This window comes from Mustelus asterias, chromosome 18 (genome assembly GCF_964213995.1).
Source record: "Mustelus asterias chromosome 18, sMusAst1.hap1.1, whole genome shotgun sequence".
Classification (NCBI taxonomy): Eukaryota; Metazoa; Chordata; class Chondrichthyes; order Carcharhiniformes; family Triakidae; genus Mustelus; species Mustelus asterias.
The window spans coordinates 79,428,068-79,453,828 of NC_135818.1; the positions used below are offsets into that span (position 1 = coordinate 79,428,068).

The window sequence follows — 25,761 nt, forward strand, 5'->3', positions numbered from 1 at the left end:
AGTTCCCACGAATATTGGGATCTACCTGATTTCAGAATCAAGTAGCAACTCAACCACAGATTCCAGATCAGGTAAGGCACCTTAGAGCCACCTCAACACAAAATCCTACTTACCTCCCGACAGGAGGATCTTCCTCTTCAGCAGTCACTCAATAATGAGTTTGATTGTCCACCTAAGAAACTCCATGTAACTAGACATGGGTTCAGCGGTACCTTGCATGGCTGATAAGCCCGATCCTAGAACCACATCTATGACCACACACTTGGCAGATGTTTCCAGGTGGGTTTGATCATTGGACACTAGATTGCTGGTATTCCTTTCTCAGGCTCCTTTTCCAGGCCTCCTCTTGCCATCGGGTGTCATTGAAGAATTGTGTCCCTTCAATCAGGAGGTTCCTCCAAGTAGACCTCTACTGAGCAAGGGTCCGCCAGGCAGTCAAGCCTTCAGGGTGTCTTTGAAGCGCTTCCTTTGTCCTCTTGTTCGGGAGTGTTCTGTGAGCTGGGCACAGAAGATTTGCTTTGACAGTTGGGACTGTGACATCCTTAACACATGGCTAGCAATGGAGTTGGTTTTGGATGACCATGGCCTCGATCCTGGTGCTTTCAGCTCCTTCAAGGATCCTGATGTTAATACACCTGTCCTCCCAGCTGATGAGGAGAATCTGTCTCAGAATTAAATGTTTACATAAAATAAGCAGTGTATCCACCACTGTTTCTATAATCCCATGGTATCATCAATGCCAGCCGTAATTCAGCAATAATACTGTCACCTCTGAGTTAGAAGGTCGCAGACTCAAGCCCTACCCCAGAGACGTGAAAACATAGGCTCAGGTTTTTGTTCGCAAGTCATATAGCATGAGTCGAGAGATTTTTCAACTCGCCACAAACACCTCTGGAGAAGCTGCCCCATACGAGACAATCTTCCTTTGGATGGTGGAGAAGGTTACAGGCTGCAGTCAGACTGCCACTCCCCGGACGTGGATCGGAGGTGGCAACAGGGACAACCAACTGCCAATGCAGCCTGTTTGAAAGGCCTGCCTCAGTTGTGTAGGACTTCATCCCAGTTGTTTACTTATGTTTTCGGCCCAGCAGCCCTCACCCTCACACTCCCTCCCCATGTCCCACCCATGCCAACTCATGCCCCCTTCCTCCACCACAATGGCACCTCATACCCTCCATATCAATTGTTGATTAAAAAATTCTCTAAAAAATTGCAAGCCTATAAAAGTGTCAATCAGAATTTTAAAGTATCAATAGCAGAAGTTATAAGCACTTGATGTCTTTTTATCTCATGCAAATAAACATTAAGCCATTGATAAAAGAGATCACAGAACAAAAGCTTATTACCACATAGTAAAGCTGTCAATCTTCTCCTCACCTGCATCAGCAAGAAAGTTAATCCTTTTATGGGAGTCTGGATTTGCCAGGGAGTGCCGTCTTTATTTAGAATTGTGGCAATAGTATTCAGCAGCAGATTTCTGCAATTCAGTGCAGCTTCCTTTTAAGAGCAGAAGGTTGGTAGAACCATGTACTCTCTATAACTCTGCATAACACCCTGATGAACATAAAGGCACCCAGCAGTATAGCAGATGCTCAGCCCTACACTAAATCATGTCAATAAGGCGGCAGAATTAAATCTGTGTGTTGCCTATCTCTACTGGAATTGATGCAATCAGCCCACGAATCACAACTCTCACACCCGAATAACAGCGCAAACAAACTTTAAGCCTCAGAAGCTTGCAGTCTTTTGATTTCCTTTGATTTAATCAGCTGCTAATCATTTCTCAATAAACTTGCAGTAATTATGTTTTCATCATGATTCCTTCTAATATGAACACCATCACAGATTGAGGTGGAATGTATCTTCAGTCAATGTCTAGATTATTAAAGCTGCCCCAGAACAATGTCAACATAGTAATCTAATTTTGGGTTGCTACAACAGTTGTAAACTTTACAAGGATGGCTTTGACAACTTAGGAAATCAAATAAACTGCTCAGTTCAATTGCTGTCTTGCAATCATTCCCAGGGATCCATTATTCTCCATGTTATTATACCCTCATGTGAATCATGATACATATTAACTCTGCAATGAAGGCAATACAAAAGCTTTATGCAAACTTCAATCAGTATCATGTCAGTATTACCTTTAACTATCATTAGCTGTGTTCAATTTTACTGAGACTACAAAACCGTTTAATAAAATATCTTCATCATAACCCAATCACAGGTCATTTCTCTTTTGCCTCAAGTCTATGTTTGTCCAGTTTTTAATTTTCTAAACAATCAGACAGTGCAAACTTTTCCCCATCTCCCACCCGCCTCAATCCCATCCACATCTGAGCAGAAACAATATCCCTCAAGAGACACGGCTGCCTGGACTACCCTTCACCAGACACCCAAAAATAAATTCCAATTGTTTAACAAAAATGCAAAAAATTCACAAACACACTTAAAGGTTTGGCTTCAATACCTTTGCACCACTCAATGCAGCCACCCCCAATTCCACCTCAACTAAATTTCCCCAGTGCTACCATAATTCCCAGGACCCACCACCCAATACAGAATTGCAATATACACATGAAACTGTTCAGCTCATTTATATGGAACAAAACGAGAGACCTCACTAAAACTTGAACAGAGCTAATGATTGCACCTTCTTAGTTCAAAGGGAGGAATGGGGGTGCCGAACATTAAGATCAATTAGCCTCAGATCTTAGATTCATACAAGAGTGGGTAAGAGGGGACCTCACGTCCATTTGGCTTGATATTGAAGCTGGCCAGTCTGAGTATTCTTTACAAGCTCTGTTGTTTCTTATGGATTTCAAGGCTGTACCTGACAAATGTGAGATTCCAATAATGAGCAACGCTCAAGAGCGTAACACTCGAGCGTGGAGGACGGTCCGTAACCGAATGGAAGATTTAATTTGACTTCCGCTCTCTCTTCCATTCAGGGTAACCCAGATTTCCCACCAAGTCTGATAGACCATCGTTTCAATATTTGGAAGGTTAGGGGCCTCATTCGTTTGGGTGATGTGTTTAGTGGTGCCTCCTCGTTATCTTTTAAGCAACTGTGTCAACAATATGATATCCCCAAATCCTCTTTTTTCAGATATTTACAATTTAGAGACTTTATTCTTAATGACAAATCTCTGCACCTTGATGCTAATGACTCATCGATAGAAGGAATCCTGATATCTACGGAACCAAAGCAATTAATCAGCAAGTTTTATGACACATTATGTTTGAGATACTGTGTGAATAAGTGAGACACTCTGCAATCTTGGGAGTGTGTGAATATTGATTCGGAGACCTGGGACAGTGTCTGGGAAAATGCCAATAGAATCTGAGTCTGTAATAGAATGAAGGAGACCAAACTTAAAATATTATATATATTACAGCATATTACACCAAGCTGAAGGCATAGGATAGGTCCTGCAATAGCCTCACTGTGCCAAAAATGCAAAATAATGAAAGGTGACTACACAGATTGTGTCTGGTCCAAAATTAAATCCTACTGGTCAGGCATACTTAGAGCTTGAGAAGATATTTGATACGTCCTCCAAGTTTGATCCTTTGTATTTGATTCTGGAGCTCCCAGACAAAAAGATAATTGATGCCAATGAGAAAAGGCTGTGCAATATCCCAATATTCGCAACGCAGAAGAATATCCTTTGCTCCTGGATTAGCGATAAGTGTCCTTCTGCACAGTATTGGCATTAAATTATTATGGAATGTATCCCAATGGATTTCCTCACTTGTATACTCCGATCAAAATTGGATGCATTCGGGAACTTTTGGGGCCTCTAAATCAAATATACAGGTTCTATAACGTCTGACTCCTACAAGGTTTTCTGTAGCCTATGTAGCACTGCCTCTAATATACTATTCACGAGGGTGTGCGCCATTTCACCATGTTTCCCAGGCTTTATCGTCGTCTTCTCCTCCATTCTGTTACTTCTCTTTTTTGCATATGTCGAAGCGCCGGATATACTGAATATAGTGAACATACTGAACCAACTGTGTTGGTTCCCTCCTGTCTTTTTCTATATATGGCAAAATGATCAACCAGTTTGAGGGTGTGTTGCATTATTTATAAAAATGGAAAAACTCTAATAAAAATATAATTAAAATACATACATGTGAAAGAACTTGCTTCAATAAAATCCATAGCCTCACAAGTCAGATAATTCTCAGCTAATAAGATCAGCTCTTGAATGTATTAGTTATCTATTTGCTGATATTTTAGATATATCAACATCCACATTATACTGCACCTACCAAACCAGTCTGGCTCAGTGAGGAGCCTCAATGCTTGCTCTTCACATTCCCCTCAAACCATGAACAAGCAAAGATCTCAATTCCATTTGGATGCACCATGCCTAAGCCTTAGTTGTACCTGTAAATCCTTGATTTACATCATGTTGTGCTATTGCCTACGAATGCAAATAGAGCAGTTTGTTATGGAAACCGAATAATCCTCACAGTGCTGTTTTAACTAATGTTTGAATGAATCAATTTATTGGACCTTAGTCCTGCTGCTAACTTTACTTCAAATTAGAATTGAATGTTTGTGGTTGTCATTCTCTATGCCTCAACACAAACACACATAGACAACACAGCAAACAAGGAGAGAAGATAGCAGACTGTTGTTCCTTACAACACACGTCTTGGGCAGCTAAAACCAACAGCAACTATATTCTTCAAACAGTCTGTGATCTACCATCTGTATGTAAAACTGTCAGATTATTCCAAGATTGCAGTATTATAATTACACAAGATTTCCAATTGAAAACATACTTACATTCGTCTAGTCCTAACTGGTAAGCAAGATTCTGTAGCCCTCGTACCTTCTCCATTAAGTTAGCAGTAGTAAGACTTCCCAACTCTGATAACAAAGGTATTTTATTAGGGCACATTATAGAAGTGATGTCAATCATACATCAGGTACGTTCAAAATGATGCGGGTGAAAATACAAATACACAACTTAGCAAATGGCCCAAAGCACAATTGGCCGGGTTCAATTAACACATCTGGAATTGAAAATTAGTCTCTGTAACGGTGACCATGGGTTTTTCTTTAACGTGCAGGAAATCTGCCTTCCTTACCTGCTGACCTTCATGTGACACCATAGCCCTCTGAAACGGCCTTGTAAACTACTCGGTTCAGGGCAATTAGGGAGGGGTAACAAATGCTGGCCTTGCCAGAGGCACACACATACCATGAAAGAATAAATTAACAAATAACTTTTGAAATTTGCATGACACGCTATTAAAATCTTTTTTTAAAACCATACAAAAATACTCAATTGTTAATTTCCATCTGTTTTTTATTGTCTTTCAACATAAAACATTCTGAGGTTTTACAAAGCAGAAACAGATGCCTAACAGTCCTGGCAAAATTAAGGCAAAACATGTTTGAACAGAAATGTTATGCAGGCTTTCAAAACAGGATTTGAGCCATTCATCAAACTTGAATATTTAATAAGAATTGAAAAATAATGGCTAGTTCCTCCACTATCACCTCTCTCATTTCTTTCCAGGCTTGTGTGCACGTGTGATGATGTGTGCACATTTTATACTTCTGTGTTTATGTATATATTCTGTGTAAGTAAGGGTAAAAGTGTGTGTGTGTGTGTGTTCAGGGTTAGAGAAAGGAGGTTGAGAGATTGTTGGAGTCAGATTATCTGAGGAATCTAAGGGATGAAAGATTAAAGGTGTTTTTTTTTGCATTTGCAATGAGGACTTGAGGCTTCTCACCCTTTTTTGCAAAGGTCAAGTTCTAAGTTGAGTATTTGTGGAGCGCTGCTGGATGCGGATGTGGATTTTGGAGTGACGTGAAGAACAAGAAAGAAGACGGAGAAGTAGACAATCTTTCAGCTCTGCTGCTATTGGTGGATCGTTGTGGTGGTTAAAGCCGCTGACTTGAACCCAACGGGTACAGCTCGACTCAATGCAGAGCTACAGCTGCAGCAAGTGCCCGAGCTCCAGGCCAAGGTGCGCTGAACACTGTCAGAGTGATAGTGAAGACGTCAGGAGAGGACTCGCCCCGTGAAGTGGGAGCTGTTGAATTACTGTGGATTTGAAGTTGCAGGTATCTTTTGCCTGCAAGGTTTCCCCAGTGGTACTTCGACGTCACCTTCAGAAGTGTTGTGGGATGCACCAAGCTCCTGAAGGCGGTTAGGTAGAAAGGCGACCAAGGGCCCCTATCCATCCTGACCTCAGAGCTTGTTTATTCTGCCATAGCAGTGGAACTGGGATGTCACCTTCCACCTACACAATCCCCACATCCATGTGGTGGACATGCTCATGTTAGTCGCCAGGTATGTGGAGCTAAATGGAAACAGCACTGAAGTCAAAGACTTTGGTATTTGCACCAGCAAACTACAGGTCAAGGTGACCTTGAAGACGGACATGAATGGAGCCATCCTGCGCCCTCCCTCCAGCTTCACCATTGGAGGAAGTCAAAACCATTTCTTCTATGCAGGGCAGCCGAGAGTGTGATGCACCAGAGGCAAAAATGGACACATTGCTGCCAACTGCAGCACCATCTTCCGTAGGTTCACCCAAAACAGGTTGCAACGTATGCACAAATAATCAGTGGGGGAGCAACAAAGAAATTTACAAGGGAGACTCATGTACAAGAACAAAGACACTAACGCAAAACATGCTGCAAAAGGAGGCAAGGCTCCTGAGCAAATTACAGAAGTTCCAGAAGACACTGACGAAATACCTCCACCTCTATTGGCAAAGGAAGAATCAAGGGAAGAGGAGTTGGCAGAACAAGAAGGGCCCTGGCTAAAGGTGATCAGCAAAACTCGTCAGCAGAAAACACTAAAGAAATTAAATGTCGCTATTCTGTTGAACAGTAAAAAGTGGCCATTTTAAGCTAACTCTTCCAATATCGCCTCCACCTAAGATGAGGAATGACAAGTTGGCAGCCACCAAGAAAATAAGCGGCTAAGCACCAATGCATAATGGGAGCCATAGAATCCCCAGACTACAGGTGATGAAGGCAACAAAAGGCCCTGGGAACACCAACTAACAGTTACAGATGGTGGTCGAACTAGTGGTCCCATGGGCCATCCATCTGGTCAGGAGGAAACGATTGCCGTTTCTCCAGCCTAAAGGTTTTTCACCCTGAAAGGTGTTCAGAAGGCAAGAGAGAGATAGGGGGAAATGTCCCGACTCCAGAAAAGCATGCAGAATCTGCTCAGGCTACAGTCAACGGGGTTGATGCCAAGGAAGATCTCTAAAAGATGAAGAGCCAGCAAACCTCGTACTTTGCCTCGGACACCTCCAAGTTGATCTCGAGCTCCAGCGTCCAGTCTGTGGAGCAGGCTCGCATTTCTTCTTCTAAAAGGTGCCCAGAGAGACCTCTGTGATCAGCAACCTGAAGGAAGAAGACAGCTCCATAAAGTCATTGCAGTCTGCCATTGAGGATCAGCAACTCTTTTTATGCCAGGCTGTCTAACCTGAAGCCAAAAGACAGCACGGCCTCCCAGTCCTCCCTGTCACCAGCACAGGTCGGCACGCTGACACATGGTTACCATTACTGCCTCACAGTGCCAGGGACCTGGGTTCAACTCCAGCCACGGGTGACTGTCTGTGTGGAATTTGCACATTCTCTCCGTGTCTGCGTGGGTTTCCTCCGGTGCTCTGGTTTCCTCCCACTGTTCAAAGATGTGCAGGTTGGGTGCATTGGCCACGTTAAATTGCCCTAGTGTCCAAAGGTGTGTAGGTTAGGTGGCACAGGTCTAGCCCACACCCTGGTCCTGCACTGCAACAGTCACCCGAGCTTTCTTCAAGTTCATCTGGAGATCAAAGATGGATCGTGTACAAATCTCTGGATGAGGGAGGGAGAAACGTACCTAACGTCGCCCTCATCCAGGTGGCCCCCTTTGTATGGGGCTGCATGAAGCTGTGTGTAAATCCTTGGTATGCAAACACCAAGTGTCATGACATAATAAGGTTCTAGAGGTTCTGTGTTGCAAAGGATGGGTCTGGCCATGCTGCCGCACAGCGCTCCAAGTAGTTGGACCGTGCCGTATCACTTCTCCCTCATGGAAAAATTTGTTCAGAAGAATACCTATCACCCCAAATCCATCAAGCAGCGGTCTGCATGTAATCTCCTCAAGGCCCTGAGGGAAAAGGAGATGGTGGATCACTTTGGATCATTTCCTGAGCAGACTGTTGAGGTTATTTGGTAGAATGCCTCATTGCCAGAACTTTGAAGCAAGCACTAATCACCTTAGTGGTGAGAAGGACACACCTGTCAAATGGTGTCCGAAGTCTCTGCGCCACCACACCCTGCTCTCAAAGTGGCTGTGAGGGGGGAAGAAATGGTTGCACGCCTCCTTATGGAGTGTGCCTTTGCAATGAGGGTTTGGAGAGAGATGCAATGGCATTTGTTGAAGTTAATCCAGAGCAGTTTTGTGATACAGGACTCTGTGCTCTATGGCCTGTTTCCAGGCACGCACAGTGAGACAAATATCAACTGCTGCCGAAGGATCATCAACTCTGTGAAAGACACTCTTTGATCTGCCCAAAACTTGTTGATCTTTCAAAGATTTGTCCTCGACCGGGTGTTGCAGACTGACATTCCAAGGTCCAGGATTACATGCTACAGCATCTTTACTGGCTTGTTTAATTTCAGTATTAACAGCAGCTGTGATCATAATGCATCTCATCAGGGCTTAACCAACTTGACTTATGCTATTTCAAAAAAGAACAAGATTCCTCTTTATGGTTAGATACATCCGTCGTTAGCCTTCCCTCTCAAGTATTTCTATGTTCTGACTCTCTAAAAATTGAAACTAAACACTGAATCTCTCCGACATATCGTTCCCTTTCAAATTTTGATTCCCTTCATTAACTGAGTCATCCAACACTCACTTTAACTAAACTTTGCCTTTCCATTTGCTTTTATAATGTTATGTTTTAAAAATATTTTCCTCCAGCACTCAATCTTTTTCAGCTCCCTCCTACACTTCCTTATGCTCTTTGTGATCATATGTAGTGTTTCTTAGCCCTAATTTTACCACATGCCTTCCTTGTAACGTGTTCTATGCTGTTCTAGGGTTCAGAAAGGTGTTAGATAAATGGAAGTCATTCCTTTTCATAGCTCCCACTTATAGCACCATGCATTAGTACTCCGGGGCCCTGGTCCACTAAACCACCCTAGGTTGAATGGCAGTTCATTAATGCAGAGATTAAGCACAGTCAATACCTTTAAGCATGTCAATATCATCCTTCTCAAGTTCTGCCATCCATTTGGGTGGAGAGCTGGTAATAGGCTACAAAACAAAAATGGAAATTTGCCTTAATTTGTTAAAGTACCTCACAATTGATGCTTTACTGACTGAATTTTGCATTTTGCTTCTAGAAAAAGAGTTTGCGGGAGTGGGTGAATTAACACTGCACTTTCACTTTTGTGATTGATACTACTCACTGGGATAGTTGGATAAGAACCATCTCACTGGACATATCACTAGAAAAATCATAGAAGGAAAGGGGATGAAAGCTGCGTTAGCCTATTCAATATGAACTAAGGATTGATTAATGGATAGGGAGCAGACAATCAGCCTAAACTAATTTAACAAGGCACCAGAAGGATCAGTGCTAAAGCCTCAGATACTTACAATCTATATCAATGGCTTAGATGAGGAGGCTGAGTAAAATGTATCTAAGTTTGCAGATGACACAAAGTTAGGCAGGAAAGTAAGCTGTGAGGAGGATGCAAAGAGGTCTCCGAGGAACATAAACTGATTGAGTGGACAAGAGTGTGGAAGATGGAAAATAAAGTAGAGAAATGTAAAGTTATCCATTTGGTAGGGAGGATAGAAAATTAGAATTATTGTTTTAAATGGTGAGAGACGAGTAACAATTGGAATTCAGAAGGACCTGTGACCTCGTACACGAATCACAGAATGTTAACATGCACGTAAGCAGGCAATCAGGAAGGAAAGAAATTCAGAAAGCAAACAGTGTGTTAGCTTTTAGTACAATGGGATCGCGGTAGGAGAGTAAATAAATATGGCTACAATTGGACAGGACATTGGTGAGACCAAACATAGAAACTCTGTACAGTTTTGTCTCCTTTCCTAAGGAGGGATATATTTGCCTTAGAGTGAGTGCAATGAAGGTTCCCAAGACCATGAGGAAACAATCGGGTGGATGGAGCTATTACAAGGGGGCATAACTATAGGGTTCGTGGTGGGAGATACAGGAAGGATATCAGAGGTAGGTTCTTTCCTCAGAGTGGTTGGGGTGTGGAATGGACTGCCTGCAGTGATAGTGGAGTCAGACACTTTAGGAACATTTAAGCGGTTATTGGATAGGCACATGGAGCACACCAGGATGATAGGGAGTGGGATAGCTTGATCTTGGTTTCAGATAAAGCTCGGCACAACATTGTGGGCCGAAGGGCCTGTTCTGTGCTGTACTGTTCTATGTTCTAATGAGTAGTCCAAGTCTTTATTTCATAGAGCTTAGAAGAATGAGGTGAGCTCATTGAAATATATACAATTATTGAGGTGCATGACACAAAATTATTTGCTATTTATTAGAGTAAAGACATCATACGATGAATACATCCCATATTTAATTTCTAAAAATTAGAAAATTATCAAGACATCAAATTGCACAAAGATACTTACACTTTTGAAAGATGCTGCAAATTCCGCTACCCCTGGCACTGAAAGAGACAATGAGATTGGGTGATTTTTTTTATATCACTGTGAGACGTGTCAGCGTTGAAGAACAAAATAGTGTTTCACTTTGGAGATTCCCAAGGCAGATATAGCACAGGATAAAGGCAGAAAATCTCTATTTGCTCTGGCCTAATGTTGTGCCCCAGTATTTGGACACCCCTTCAGTGCTGGTGTGAATTTTCCCAATGTCTCATACCAATTCTCACCTCAGAATTAAGCCACCAAATTCGGTTCAGCTTCACATACTAGGAACTGAGTTTGGATCTCACAAATGTATTTCACATTGGACTCTTGCAACCAGCTCAGACAGGAGGTTTCTATCATCAAGTCTTGGCTCAAATTCCAGTACAAGAATATATTAATCTATTCCACCTCTTTATGGAACTATATTTGACAACAATACACTTAAAAGAGAATTCATCTCAGTCACCTCCTATATTGTTGATATGGCAATATTCCAGCTCATAGGAACCTTACATTTCTATCAACTTTTATACAGTCCTATTGTAATTTGGAGCAAGTTAATAAACATCTTTTAATAGTGTGCACTGTTCAACCCATGCAATTACCTGTGACTTTACAGCCCCATAATGCTGCTGTGGAATGCGACCACTCTGTGCCACCCAATCTATTTATATTAAAGCTTATTTATTAGTGTCAAAAGTAGGCTGACATTAACACTGCAATGAAATTACTCTGAAAATCCCCTAGTCGCCACACTCCGGCGCCTGTCCGGATACACTAAGGGAGAATTTAGCATGGCCAATGCACCTAACCGGCATGTCTTTCAGACTGTGGGAGGTAACTGGAGCAAACCCATGGGGACACGGGGAGAACGGGCAGACTCCGCACAGACAGTGACCCGAGCCAGGAATCGAACTCGAGTCCCTGACGCTGTGAGGCAGCAGTGCTAACCACTGTGCCACCATGCCGGGATGCAATTTACAGACTGTAGGCTCTCCCATGGCATGCGCTGTTCCCTCCATGAAATGTTCAGATCACTCCATAGATGATGCACTATTTGCATCATATAGTGGTCATACAAGATCCCTTCTTAATCCACATGGGGTTCCTGTGTGGTGCATTATAGGTTCCATTCCTACTGATTGCTCAGTTTGAGCTACCCATTTTGTTTTTAAATCGATAAGCATCAGTTGTATTCTATGGGTAAATCATCACAGAAATATCTTACTTTGTTCTGGCCATAAATCTGGTGAAGCTCGATCTAGTTTCTCAAAGCTCAGCAAAGACTGCTCCAAATGTGCACCTGACGGCAAAGAAGCAGAATATAAATAAGAGGCCAGGAGTGTTCAGGTCACATATTTTACAAGACATACACTGGTGGCCCAGTGGTTTTCATTTATTAACAGCAAGGCTGTAGTGGAACCGTGTATTCTCCACCATTATTTTGGCCCCAGGAGAGAAAAATTAGACAAGGAGTTAACACATTCAAATTGTCACATCCAACAGTCGAATGTGTAGAGTCCTTTCAGAATCCCACACACAATTATCAAAGCTCCAATACTGGATTAATGGAGAGAAAACATGAATATTATCATACTTTAGCTCGAGGTCTATTGTAAACTAGTGTATCTCTTGTAACAGAGGGGATGCAGCACCATCTCTGGAGCAAGACACGATAACAGAAATTACCACTACAGCGTTACCCATTAATTTCAATATGCTAATAAAGTTAGTGAGACCAACTCAAGGATTTTAACAGAGCTAACAATTTATCTGTGATGATGCTCACAGTAAATTTATAATGACAAGCTTTTCTTTACAAAAGATGGATAACGGACAGACTTTAGAAACTTGACCCCCTCAACACAAACTACTGGCTGTCGAGCATTTTACGTTTAGATGGGCAATTTCAATGTCAAATATTGACTTAAAATCATTAACCATACAGGAAGATGGACAGACATCTGCACATACACCAGTTTTTCTTTCTAAATAATGTACTAGGCAATCTACTAGTAAAGAAGTCAAAGCTCATAGAAACATAGGAACAGGAGAATGTCATTCAGCTTCTCGAGCCTCTTCCACCAATCAGATCATGGCTCGGTTTGCCTCCTTTGGTTGCATATCCCTTAATAACCACCCACACCGACCAAAAATCCACTAATCTCAAGTTTTTTAATTTTCAATTGACATTCTGTCCACCCCAACAGCTTTCTGGGGAAAAGATTTCTACTGATTTGATTTATTGTCACATGTACTACTGTACAGTGAAAAGTATTGTTTCTTGCACACTATACAGACAAAGCATACCATTCATAGAGAAGGGAACGAGTGCAGAATGTAGTGTTACTGTTGCCTTCAAGTGAAATAGGGTTACATAGCAGCTTTTAAATGAGCCAGTTATGCAGATACAATCCAGCATCCATTTAAAAGGTCTTCCATTCTGCCCTTATTTATGTCCTGTTTTTAATGTTCAAAGCCCACATTTAGCATCTTTGTTAGGGAGACTGACAAATTTGCATAGACAGTTTCCATTATACGTGTGAACATGCAGCATATTTTTAATATTAACAGTTCAGTCAATCACGCATGGCAGTGCACTTGGGGAACCAGGGCCAAGCATAATCTTGAAATGAAGCACGGTTGAAGGACAGAAGCTTGCTGCAGTGCAGCAATTAACAGATGTACCAGGATGGTACCAGAGATGAGGGAGTCCAGTTGAAATCATAGAACTGTTGCACGTGGAGAGTGTAGAAACTGAGGAAAATGTTTCTTTACAAAGCAACTCGTTATTATCTGAAATGCACTGGGGAAAATGGCACTAGAAGCAGACTTTAATGGAATCGAATGTATACTTATACATGTAAAAGAAAACTAAGACCATTGGGAAAGATCGGGAGAGGTGGACTGGATAACTCTTTCAAAAAGCTAACATAGGCATGACGAACCAAACATGCAGTATGACACGACGATCAAGAAATGTCTGGCCAAATTCCCCTCCAATTCGATTTTCAAGTTTGCTGACGACACCACCGTAGTGGGGCAGATCTCAAACAATGACGAGACAGAGTACAGGAATGAGATAGAGAATATGGTGAACTGGAGAGGCAATAAAATTATCTCCCTCAATGTCAACAAAACAAAGGAGATTGTCATCGACTTCAGGAAGCATAAAGGAGCACATGCTCCTGTCTACATGAACGGGGACAAAGTAGAAGTGGTCGGGAGCTTCAAGTTTTTAGGTGTCCAGATCACCAACAACTTGTCCTGGTCCTCCCCATGCCGACACTATAGTTAAGAAAGCCCACCAACGCCTCTACTTTCTCAGAAGAAAAAGGAAATTTGGCATATCACACCAACTTTTACAGATGCACCATAGAAAGCATTCTTTCTGGTTGTATCGCAGCTTGGTATGGCTCCTGCTCTTCCCAAGACCGCAAGGAACTACAAAAAGTCTTGAATGTAGCCCAATCCATCACTCAAACCAGCCTCCCATCCATTGACTCTGTCTATACTTCCTGCTGCCTCGGCAAAGCGGCCACTATAATTAAGGACCGCACACACCCTGGACATTCTTCCACCTTCCTCCGTCGGGAAAAGATACAAAAGCCTTAGGTCACATACCAACCGATTTAAGAACAGCTTCTTCCCTGCTGCCGTCAGACTTTTGAATGGTCCTACCTTGCATTAAGTTGATCTTTCTCTACACTGTGACACTACAATCTGCACACTCTCCTTTCCTTCTCTATGAACTGTATGATTTGTCTGCATAGCGTGCAAGAAACAATACTTTTCACTGTATACTAATACATGTGACAATAATAAATCAAATCAAATACCTCTTCAAACAGTTTTCAAGCAGAATAAGACAGCGCAGGTTTGGAATGGTTTTAAAAACAATAATAATAATTAGATGCTACAATGTAGAGCAGAGTGTGGGTTAAAAAGTAGCATTAGGATCCCTCTGGGTGAATTGAGATTAGCCGAGCATGATATTAACTGTTCGCGTTGAGTCCCATATGAGTCTTCTTGGGAAGAATAATCGTATTAGACTTGAAAGAGTGCCAAAGAAGTCAGATGGGACTCGAAATGTTGACTCCGTTGCTCTCTCCACAGATGCTGCCTGCTTTTCCAGCACTTGCTGCTTTTAATCTGTTGCGTTATCGTCAAGTCGTGAAGCCAGACCTGTCAAATCTCCACAACAATGAAACTTCACTTTCGAAATATAACCCATAATTCGAAATAAATTAACAGAGGAAAATAATGCCCAGGTTAAGTTAAGTAGGTTTTAACCCTCCCCTCCCTTTCCAGTCAGCTTCACTCCTGAATATCTTGTCAGGCTGACAGCTCTGACTGGGGAGGGGGGGGGGGGCTGTGGTAACGTGCCAACATTTTAAAACAGAGAATTATGACGCGATTTGTTTTCCAAAAACAAAGATAAAGCACACGTCCATTCTTTTCACTAGAGTCTGGATTGTGAGAGGATGGAGTAGAGCCGGGTGCCAGGGAGCGATGTCCGCTCAGCAGAGGCTCCTCTCTCTCTCTCAGAAACAAATTGGAATTTACCCGCACTCGGCGACGCCATCTTCCCAGCACCGTCACATGACCCAGCGGCAACCAAACACCAGCGACATGATTAATGCTTTTTTCCCCAGGGAGACCGGCCTTCCCGATTTTAGAGGCGATGTCGACAGAAAAGCCTAACAATAATTTTAAAAATACACGCTGACGCCAAAACGTCGCCTTTTTGTCAAGTCGTTCGGCGGTTAGGCGCTCGGGTCTCGCGCGAGATCGCTCGCGGGGACGGGTTTGATGGACGTGGCGACTGACCAATTGGGATTGTGCATGGTCCCGCGTTCCGCAGGAAAGATCCAATCGGCTTCGACATAGGGGAGGGGGGGCGGGGGAATCTGATGGACGTTTCGACCGACCAATCAAGAAGGCGGATGGGTCCCTGAGTCCCCGCAGGAGGCATCCATTCAGCTTCGAGATCGGGAGGAAAGGGGCGGGACTGTGGAGAATTGATGGACGTGGCGGCAGACCAATCCAAAGTGTGGATGGCTTCCCGCCTGCCGCAGGGTAAGTCCAATCGGCTTCGAAAGTGGGGAAAGGGGCGGGCCCGGGATGGGGTGGGCGGGCCCGGGATGGGGTGGGCGGGCCCGGGATGGGGTGGGCGGGCCCGGGATGGGGTGGGCGGGGCTGAGTGGGAGCCGGCGGCGTCCAGTAGCGGGTCACCTGGCAGGAGCTGGTGTGTTATTCGGCAGGCGGGTTATCGGCTTTGCAATGGCAGCCATCCTCAGGACGACTTTAAGGCACAAGGTAAACCGGGCAGGAGCGATGAAATAGGAGGGAGGAAAATATAAAATAAAGATCATGTGTGTGTGGTTTCATTAAAAACTCCTCAGTACAGAATGTTCCAGGGCCTCACACTGGTCGAGCTGGTCTCTCTTGCAGTCAGTTCGCACAACAGTTTATATATAGAAACCTATGTGTATTGTTTTTATTCACGGCGCATCTTATTAAACTGTTTGCAGATTTTCAATTTGGCTAATTGATCAGCAGTAATTTTTTCCCCATCACTTTTCACCCTTCCCCCTCAGCCAAACTTGTTTCTATTTATATATTCAAAAGTCGTTTTGTTTCACTCCACGTTGTCTTTTTCTACAGTTTTGCATCAATTTGTTTGTTGCTCCTCTGTTTCCCCTCCACAAGTCATGCCAAAACGTTGAATGTATTCAAGAGGCGGCTGGATATAGCACTTGGGGCAAATGGGATCAAAGGTTATGGGGAGAAAGCAGGATTAGGCTATTGAGTTGAACGATCAGTCATGAACACGATGAATGGTGGAGCAGGCTCAGAGGGCTGAATGGTCTCTTATCTTCTGTGTTTCTTCGTGAGTCGCCATTTGTTTGTGGACAGAATTTCTAAACATAGCACAGATACTTGGAAACAGCAGGTCACTGTTCCCAGTGACTATACTTTGTTGTTGTGCCCTATGCCCTTAATTATCAGAATATTAATTGCAATTGTCTGCTGTTTTGCCGAAATAAGACTTCAGTGGTCGAATTCTTGACTCTACAGTATGGTGATTGTGGCATGTTGTATGCTGAGGCTGAGGATTTATCCCAAAACTTGAGATTGTAAGATGTCAAAGCTAAATTTCTTAATTCGAAGCTTCCTAGTTTTAATGAGCATGCCCAACAGTCCTGTTTAATGCCTCTTTTTAAACCCTGCAGTTTATACTTGGAATGTCTGAAAGGAAAGCAGAAAATTGTTGCTGTCTTTTGCACAGTCTGCAAGCCTGTTGGTCAGATTTAGTGGTAGGCTTCCAGATCTCCCTAGTTATTGGTTCAATCATGCTGGAAGGGGTTGTGCTTGGTTCTCTGTTATACAGCATCTTTTTTCTCGCTCACCTCATCCTCTTGCGAATTTGTGGCATTGTTTCAAGATTCACACACTCACATCCAAATGTTGCAAGTGAAGGACGATTATATTGTCAGTTTGCTTTTAAACGGTCATCTTATAATAGCAATCGGCCTCAGGGCAGATCTTATTTTTCCACACCTTGGTCTTGTGGTTTCCTCTTCAATTGCTATAGGAGCCTCCCATTTTCAATTTAAAGTTGCCTAATAAAATTATATTTCTTCCTCTTGCTCTTAGCTTCTCTAATCCTCTTCAGTCACCACCTTCAGCAAGCTTTCATGCCTTAGAACATGGTCAACTTGTTGCTATTTATTGATATTCACTAAAGACATTTCCTCCGCCACCATCCTGAGAACTTCTTCATTGCTCTTCTTCTCTCAGCTAACCCACTATATCCTTCTCCAGAACAAATTTCACAACTTTTTAGTCTTTGGATGTCTTCAGTTTTGAAGGTCCATGCTTCAGCCCTGTGCACCTTCACAAGATTTCTACTCATTCCCATTCTGAATAATATTTTGTTCGGCAATTGCTTTTTTTTGCCATTAGGATGATAGCTCTGATTTCTTCATGGAAGGAACCATCTTCTGACATGATGTTTCCCAGGTACTTGGATGTGATATCTGTTCCAGCTGTTGACCATTTATTTTCATCCCTTCTTTCCATCATTTTATTTCTGTGAAGAGCCTCACACCATAGCTTTGAATACACATGCATCTAAGGTAATGATAGATCAAAAGCCAAAACAATCATATCAGCAGAGTTGAGAATGTTAAGTGAAAGAACCACTTGAATACAGTAATTCCTCCCTTAACATTGTACTTTTGTTCCTGAAAAATACAATGTTTAGCGAGTCACGTTTTCCCATTGTGACTAATGTAATTAATTAATGGGAGCTGATGTTGTAGTGGGAAGATCACTGGAGTAATAATCCAGAGGTCCAGGCTAGTGCTCTGAAGACATGGGTTCAAATCCCACCACAGCAGCTAGTTGAATTTAAAATCAGTTAATAAATTTGGAATATAAAACTGGTCTCCATAATGGTGACCATAATGACTATTGCTGTTTGTGGTTAAAAACCCACCTGGTTCACTAATGTCCTTTAGGGAATGCATTTGCCCTCCTTACCTGGTCTGGCATACATGTGACTCCTGATTCACTGCATTGTAACTAACTCTGAAATAGGCTAGCCAGCCATTCAGCTCAAAGGCAATTAGTAATGGGCACAAAATCCTGGTCTTGCTAGTGATGCCCACATTCCATTAAAGAATAACAAAAAAGCTTTGAGGTTCTGCAGGAGCTTTCCCACCAGAGAAGTTTACTTTTTATTGCTAAATTACTGCATTTGTAAACAACTTTTAAAATAGATTCAAATATATAAAAGACATTTTCTTTCTCCTTGGCTCTGCTTGCCATCTCTCTGGCTTGTGCCTATGTGCTTCCTAACCCATCCACTTGCTGACTGTTCCACTCCACAACTCCTCCCCAAAACCATTACTGTGAACAAGGGCTCAGCTCGAGGTAGGAAGCAACCTACGGAGTGAGAGCTTTGTATATCTTCAATTTTCCACAAAATCAACTTTAATTTCCCAAATTCAAAGTTTATTTATTAGTTTCACAAGAAGATTACATTCACACTGCAATGAAGTTACTGTGAAAATCCCTTAGTCACCATCCTCGGGTGTCTGTTCGGGTACACGGAGGGAGAATTTAGCATGGCCAAGACACCTAACCAGCGCATCTTTTGGACTGTGGAAGGAAACCCACGCAGACAGGGGGAGAATGTGCAGACTCCACACAGACAGTGACCCAAGCTGAGAATCAAACCTGGGCCCCTGACACTGAGGCAGCAGTGCTAACCACTGTGTCACCCTCTGCGTCTCCTGCAAAGGTTGCATTGCTTTTATTTAACCTTTACCGTATCCTTAAGTTGATTCTATTTTCGTTCTTCCTGTGACGCACCTGTTTTGCCATTGCTACTGTTGGGGGAGATGGTGGCGTGGTAGTATTGTTACTGGATGAGTAATCCAGAGACCAGGGTAATGCTCTGAGGACTCGGGTTTCAATCCCACCACAGCAGATGTCTGTAATAAAAATCTTGAATTAAGTCTAATGTTGATCTTGAAACCATTGTCGATTGTTATTAAAACCCCATCCAGTTTGTTCATGTCTTTTAGGCAAGGAAATCTCATGCTTACCTGGTCTGGCCTATACATGACTCCAGACCCACAGCAATTTGGTTGACCCTTAAATGTCCTCTGAAATGGCTTAAGCTACTCAGTTCAAGGGCAATTAGGGAAGGACAACAAATATTGGTCCAGCCACTGTTGCCTGCTCCAAATGAATAAGAAAAAAGAGGCTCTGCCCCTTTTTGAAGATGTGAATTTTCAATTTCATGCGAGTGGAACTTTTGTGATTTGAACTGAGACAGAGCAAACTGTAAAAATGCATGAGGCCATATTCTAAAGTGGAGGTGAGAAACCAACAGATTGCACCCGGGAGTGTGAAGAGAGAGACATTTCCTACAAACCAGACACCAATTAACACTCATGGAAGAGACATTACAAATGCAAAGTACTAGATCTTGAAACAATGGCTGGCACAGACAGGCATACCCCAGACCTCTGGGCATTTTAAGATATGATGTGGAGATGCCGGCGTTGGACTGGGGTAAACACAGTAAGAAGTTTAACAACACCAGGTTAAAGTCCAACAGGTTTATTTGGTAGCAAAAGCCACACAAGCTTTCGAAGCTCTAAGCCCCTTCTTCAGGTGAGTGGGCTCACCCCACTCACCTGAAGAAGGGGCTTAGAGCTTCGAAAGCTTGTGTGGCTTTTGCTACCAAATAAACCTGTTGGACTTTAACCTGGTGTTAAACTTCTTACCATTTTAAGATAACCAGTCACTAGAAAGCGATTGCAAGTGACACAGGTGGTTTCAAGAAAGCCTTTAGCAGATGAAACAAGCTCAGGCTCTAATTTCTGAGTGAATGTGTCGCCCAGTTTGGGAAGCCAATTCCACCAGGCACCCACCAGCAAACCGAGATCTTGTAATAATTGCAAAATCTGACCCTTCAAGAAACCAGCTAACTTAAATCTGCTGCAGAGTTTATAATCTATGCCTTCCGGACAATCAAATAACACATCCATACATTTTTACCACTCTTTATTGGACTCTGGCCCTAATGACTGCACGAGAGCTGAATGCTTGCTGTCAGGTCTTTATTTTTCTCTGTTTAAGGATTAGTAAATTTGCTCTTTGACTCAAAAACCTTGCCTGGCTCCTTAATTGCTCTCAGTTTAGATAGTTAAATACGTTCTAAGTTGGAAAAAGACATTCTTGTGAAAAATAAACTTAAAACCTTTTGTGACTAACTAAAGATATTGAATAGAGGGGAGCCAGTCCATCCTTCCTCACCTGGTCACAGCACTACATTGTAGTTATCTAAAGCTGTAGCTTAGCATTCAAATATTTTCCCACGTGTGTAAGTGGGAATCCTATTAGATTAGTAAAAGTTTTAAACCATTCGACGTTAAGGCACTGACAGAACTACTAGCGTTAAGTTAAATGACATTTTAAACTAGCTTATAAGCTGATAAGATAATAGTTTACACACGTGAATGCAGTAAGAGGTTTAAACAAGTGATTGAGTTTAAGACACATATGCTGATATTTTGAATGTATTAATGTATTGTTTAAGACATATTCATTTTAGCCAACAGCAATTTGCTGCAAAGCATCATGGTAAAAAGGCATTAGGGTAAGTCATATTCCAAGAGAATATTTAGACTTTGGGGATATGCAAGATTTATCAGTAAAATTTTGGATGGAGATAACATCGAGGACACTTGATTGAGTTTATTCACTACCCAGATAAGATGGATGCATGCCCAGAATCATGTGTTAGTCTGGTTTTGCAGTGACCTTAAGGAAACTCATGAGATTGTCCATTTGAACTTTGGGTTGGCAACTGAGGTTACTAGGCAACACAGGAAGTGGGATCAGCCAAGACAGGAGTTAGCTTCCAAATTCTACAGACTAAGCAATGACGTGTTTTTGGGACCATGCAAAGACCCAGGATAAAATTGGAGGAGATGGATGGACAGGCCATGGTGTATTGCTCGGAATACTGTGGCGAGTAACTCACCTCCTGACTTCCCAAAGCCTGTGCACCATCTACGAGGCACAAGCCAGAAGTGTGATGAAATACTCCCCACTTGCCTGGATGAGTGCAGCTCCAACATCACTCAAGAAGCTCAACACCATCCAGGCCAAAGCAACCTGCTTGTTTGGCACCACATCCACTCCCTCCACCACCAACGCTCAGTAGCAGCAGTGCATACCATCTACAAGATGCACTGCAGCAGTTTACCAAAGATCCTAAGATTTTTATTTTCCAAACCCACAATCACTTCCATCTAGAAGGACAAGGGCAGCAGATACATGGGAACACCACCAGCTACAAGTTCCCTCCAAGCCACTCACCATCCTGACTTGGAAATAGCTCACCATTCCTTCTTAGTCGCTGGGTCGAATTCCTTCCCTAACGGCGTGGTGGGTCAAGCCACAGCATGTGGACTGCAGCGACTCAAGAAGGCAGCTCACCACCACCTTCTCAAGGGCAACTAGGGATGAGTAATAAAGGCTGGTCAGCCAGCCACGCCCATGTCTCACAAATTAATAAAACAAAACCCTTGAGAACAGGAGTCAATCGGGTTTCACACACCCTCAATTCAGGGAGGAAATCGGTATAAACCTACCAAGCCCCACCAGCAGTTAAGCTTAACGTACCCCCGTAAATTTAATTCTAAATATCTCATCATTATAATTGCTCTGTTAGCTTGTACTTCATGTAGGTTACAGTTACAAACCATTCCACAAATTGGTCTGCTTGGTCCAGATTATTTCCCTTAATTAGGTCACTGGATCCAATGGTCAGTGCCTTAAGGGAATTTCACAGTAACTTCATTGCGGTGTTAATGTAAGCCTTGTGACTAATAAAAAAAATTTTAAACTTTGAAAAGTCTCCTAGGGACTCTCCAATCCTCCAAACATTACATTCTCCTGTCAAAATAAAGAGCATTTTGCTGTGTTCACGATGAAGACAGACTCTAATTACTGCCACAGCACAGTCGAGGGAATTGCACCTTAAATGAACATTTAACTAATTTTGCTGTTACCTTGCTAGACTTGCCTAAGCCAGTCGAATAAACATGAGTGGCAAATTTGAGACAGCGTTACCACCTTGTGGTGATAACTTGCACTGCAGCAATCAATTCCTTTTGAGTTTAGAGTTTTGGAAATGTTAATCAATTGTGTGCCTGGCACAAACAAACCCTCATCACCATGCTGAAAAACTCATAATTGATGATTCAACTTACCCAATATGGAATGTGCAATCTTTCTCTTTCCCACTTATCAAAGTCCAGAACCTATCAGTGCAGATTCAAAGCTTAGGGATCTCCAAGTGTCCAAAGGGTATTGTTGAAACTTAACCAACTAAAATTACAACAGATCACTGTTATGCTTATTGTTGGTAGATCAACTAAAACTAAGCTAATCATTAGCCTTATTGTCCTAAAGAGTTATCCAGAGCACAGTTGGAAGAATTGCAGTTCCCCCACTCCCTAACAAGTTCTGGTTCCATTAGTCAGCCAGGCCAGTTATTCCTAGTTCCCAGGAGTATTGTGGATCTACCTGGTTTCAGAATCAAGTAGCAACTCAATCACAGATTCCAAATCAGGTAAGGCACCTTAGAGCCACCTCAACACAAAATCCTACTTACCTCCCCTGACAGGAGGATCTTCCTCTTCAGCAGTCACTCGCTAATGAGTTTGATTGTCCACCTAAGAAACTCCATGTAACTGGACATGGGTTCAGTGGGTCCTTGCGTGGCTGATGAGCCCGATCCTAGAATCACATCTATGACCACACACTTGGCAGATGTTTCCAGGTGGGTTTGATCATTGGACACTAGATTGCTGGTATTCCTTTCTCAGGCTCCTTTTCCAGGCCTCCTCTTGCCATCGGGTGTCATTGAAGAAGTGTCCCTTCAATCAGGAGGTTCCTCCAAGTAGACCTCTACTGAGCAAGGGTCCGCCAGGCAGTCAAGCCTTCAGGGTGTCTTTGAAGCGCTTCCTTTGTCCTCTTGTTCGGGAGCGTTCCGTGAGCTGGGCACAGAAGATTTGCTTTGACAGTCAGGACTGTGACATTCTAAGCACATGGCTAGCAATGGAGTTGGTTTTGGATGGCCGTGGCCTCGATCCTGGTGCTTTCAGCTCCTTCAAGGATCCTGATAATACACCTGTCCTCCCAGCTGATGAGGAGAATCTGTCTCAGAATTAAATGTTTACATAAGGTAAGTAGTATATCCACCACTGTTGCTATAATCCCATGGTATAATCAATGCCAGCCGTAGTTCAGCAATAATACTGTCACCTCTGAGTTAGAAGCTTGCGGACTCAAGACCAAACCCAGAGACGTGAAAACATAGGCTCAGGTTTTTGCTCGCAAGTCATATAGCATGAGGAGGAGATTTTGCAGCACATCGCAAACTCCTCTGGAGAAACTGCCCCATATGAGACAATCTTCCTTCGGATGGTGGGGGCGGACACAAGCTGCAGTCAGGCTGCGACTCCCTGGATATGGATCGGAGGTGGTGACAGGGACAGGCAACTGCCAATGTAGCCTGTTTGAAAGGCCGCCTCAGTTCTGTAGGACTTCATCCCACTTGTTTACTTATGTTTTAGGCCCGGTTGCCCTCACCTTCACACCCCCTCCCCATGCCAACTCATGCCTCCCCTGCCCCACCCACAATGGCCCCTCAGACCCTCCATATCAATTGTTGATAATTTTTTTCTAAAGAATTGTTGTTGCTGCAAGCCTATAAAAGTGTAAAATCAACCAGAATTTAAAATATCAATAGCAGAAGTTATAAGCACTTGATGCCTTTTTATCTCATGCAAATAAACATTAAGCCATTGATAAAAGAGATCACAGAACAAAAGCTTATTACCACATGGTAAAGCTGTCAATCTTCTCCTCACCTGCATCAGCAAGAAAGTTAATCCTTTTATGGGAGTCTGGATTTGCCAGGGAGTGCCGTCTTTATTTAGAATTGTGGCAATCGTATTCAGCAGCAGATTTCTGCAATTCAGTGCAGCTTCCTTTTAAGAGCAGAAGGTTGGTAGAGCCATGTACTCTCTATAACTCTGCATAACACCCTGATGAACATAAAGGCACCCAGCAGTATAGCAGATGCTCAGCCCTACACTAAATCATGTCATTAAGGCGGCAGAATGAAATCTGTGTGTTGCCTATCTCTACTGGAATTGATGCAGACAGCCCACGAATCACAACCCTTGCACCCGAATAACAGCGCAAACAAACTTTAAGCCTCATAGAAGCTTGCAGTCTTTTGATTTCCTTGAATTTAATCAGCTGCTAATCATTTCTCAATAAACTTGCAGTTTATCATGATTCTCATCATGATTCCTTCTAATATGAACACCATCACCGATTGAGGTGGAATGTATCTTCAGTCAATGTCTAGATTATTAAAGCTGCCCCAGAACAATGTCAACATAGTAATCTAATTTTGGGTTGCTACAACAGTTGTAAACTTTACAAGGATGGCTTTGACAACTTAGGAAATCAAATAAACTGCTCAGTTCAATTACTGTCTTGTAATCATTCCCAGGGATCAATTATTCTCCGTATTATTATACCCTCATGTGAATGATACATATTAACTCTGCAATGAAGGCAATACAAAAGCTTTATGCAAACTTCAATCAGTATCACCTTTAACTATTAGCTGTGTTCAATTTTACTGAGACTACAAAACCGTTTAATAAAATATCTTCTTCATAACCCAATCACAGGTCATTTTTCTTTTGCCTCAAGTCTATGTTTGTCCAGTTTTTAATTTTCTAAACAATCAGACAGTGCAAACTTTTCCCCATCTCCCACCCACCTCAATCCCATCCACATCCGAACAGAAACAATATCCCCCAAGAGACACGGCTGCCTGGACTGCTCTTCACCAGACACCCAAAAATAAATTCCAACTGTTTTAACAAAAATGCAAAAAATTCATGAACACACTTAAAGGTTTGGCTTCAATACCTTTGCACCACTCAATCCAGCCACCCCCAATTCCATCTCAACTAAATTCCCCAGTGCTACCATAATTCCCAGGACCCACCACCCGATACAGAATTGCAATATACACGTGAAACTGTTCAGCTCGTTTATATGAAACAAAAAGAGAGACCTCACTAAAAATTGGTCAAGTTGCACCTTCTTAGTTCAAAGGGAGGAATAGGGGTGCCAAATATTATGATCTATCAATTAGCCTCAGATCTTAGATTCATACAAGAGTGGGTAAGAGGGGACCTCACCTCCACTTGGCTTGATATTGAAGCTGTCCAGTCTGAGTATTCTTTACAAGCTCTGTTGTTTCTTATGGATTTCAAGACTACCTGACAAATGTGAGATTCCAATAATGAGCAACGCTCAAGAGTGTAACACTCGAGCATGGAGGACGGTCCGTAAGCGTATGGAAGATTTAATTTGACTTCCGCTCTCTTCTATTCAGGGTAAGGTTTCCCACCAAGACCAATGGACCATGGCTTTGGTAATTGGAAGGTTAGGGGCCTCATTCATA

At 42.6% G+C, this 25,761-nt stretch overlaps 2 protein-coding genes across 3 annotated transcripts in view; one reads left to right on the forward strand and one right to left on the reverse strand.

The window, feature by feature from the left end:
• Positions 1-15,493, reverse strand: part of lin52 (lin-52 DREAM MuvB core complex component) — a 64,068-nt gene extending 48,575 nt beyond the window's left edge. For both annotated transcript variants that reach the window (XM_078234353.1, XM_078234352.1), the window contains exons 1-5: positions 15,240-15,493; positions 11,902-11,976; positions 10,656-10,693; positions 9,227-9,293; positions 4,802-4,885 (exon numbers count right to left, since the gene is read on the reverse strand). In XM_078234353.1, the coding sequence (XP_078090479.1) occupies positions 4,802-4,885; positions 9,227-9,293; positions 10,656-10,693; positions 11,902-11,976; positions 15,240-15,258 (283 nt within the window). In that variant the 5' untranslated portion in view covers positions 15,259-15,493. The remainder of the gene's footprint in view (positions 1-4,801; positions 4,886-9,226; positions 9,294-10,655; positions 10,694-11,901; positions 11,977-15,239) is intronic.
• Positions 15,494-15,905: 412 nt separating this feature from the next.
• aldh6a1 (aldehyde dehydrogenase 6 family, member A1) overlaps positions 15,906-25,761 on the forward strand; it is a 47,818-nt gene continuing 37,962 nt past the window's right edge. Inside the window, exon 1 of the mRNA XM_078234360.1 lies at positions 15,906-15,992. Coding sequence (XP_078090486.1) covers positions 15,957-15,992 — 36 coding nt within the window. The 5' untranslated portion in view covers positions 15,906-15,956. The remainder of the gene's footprint in view (positions 15,993-25,761) is intronic.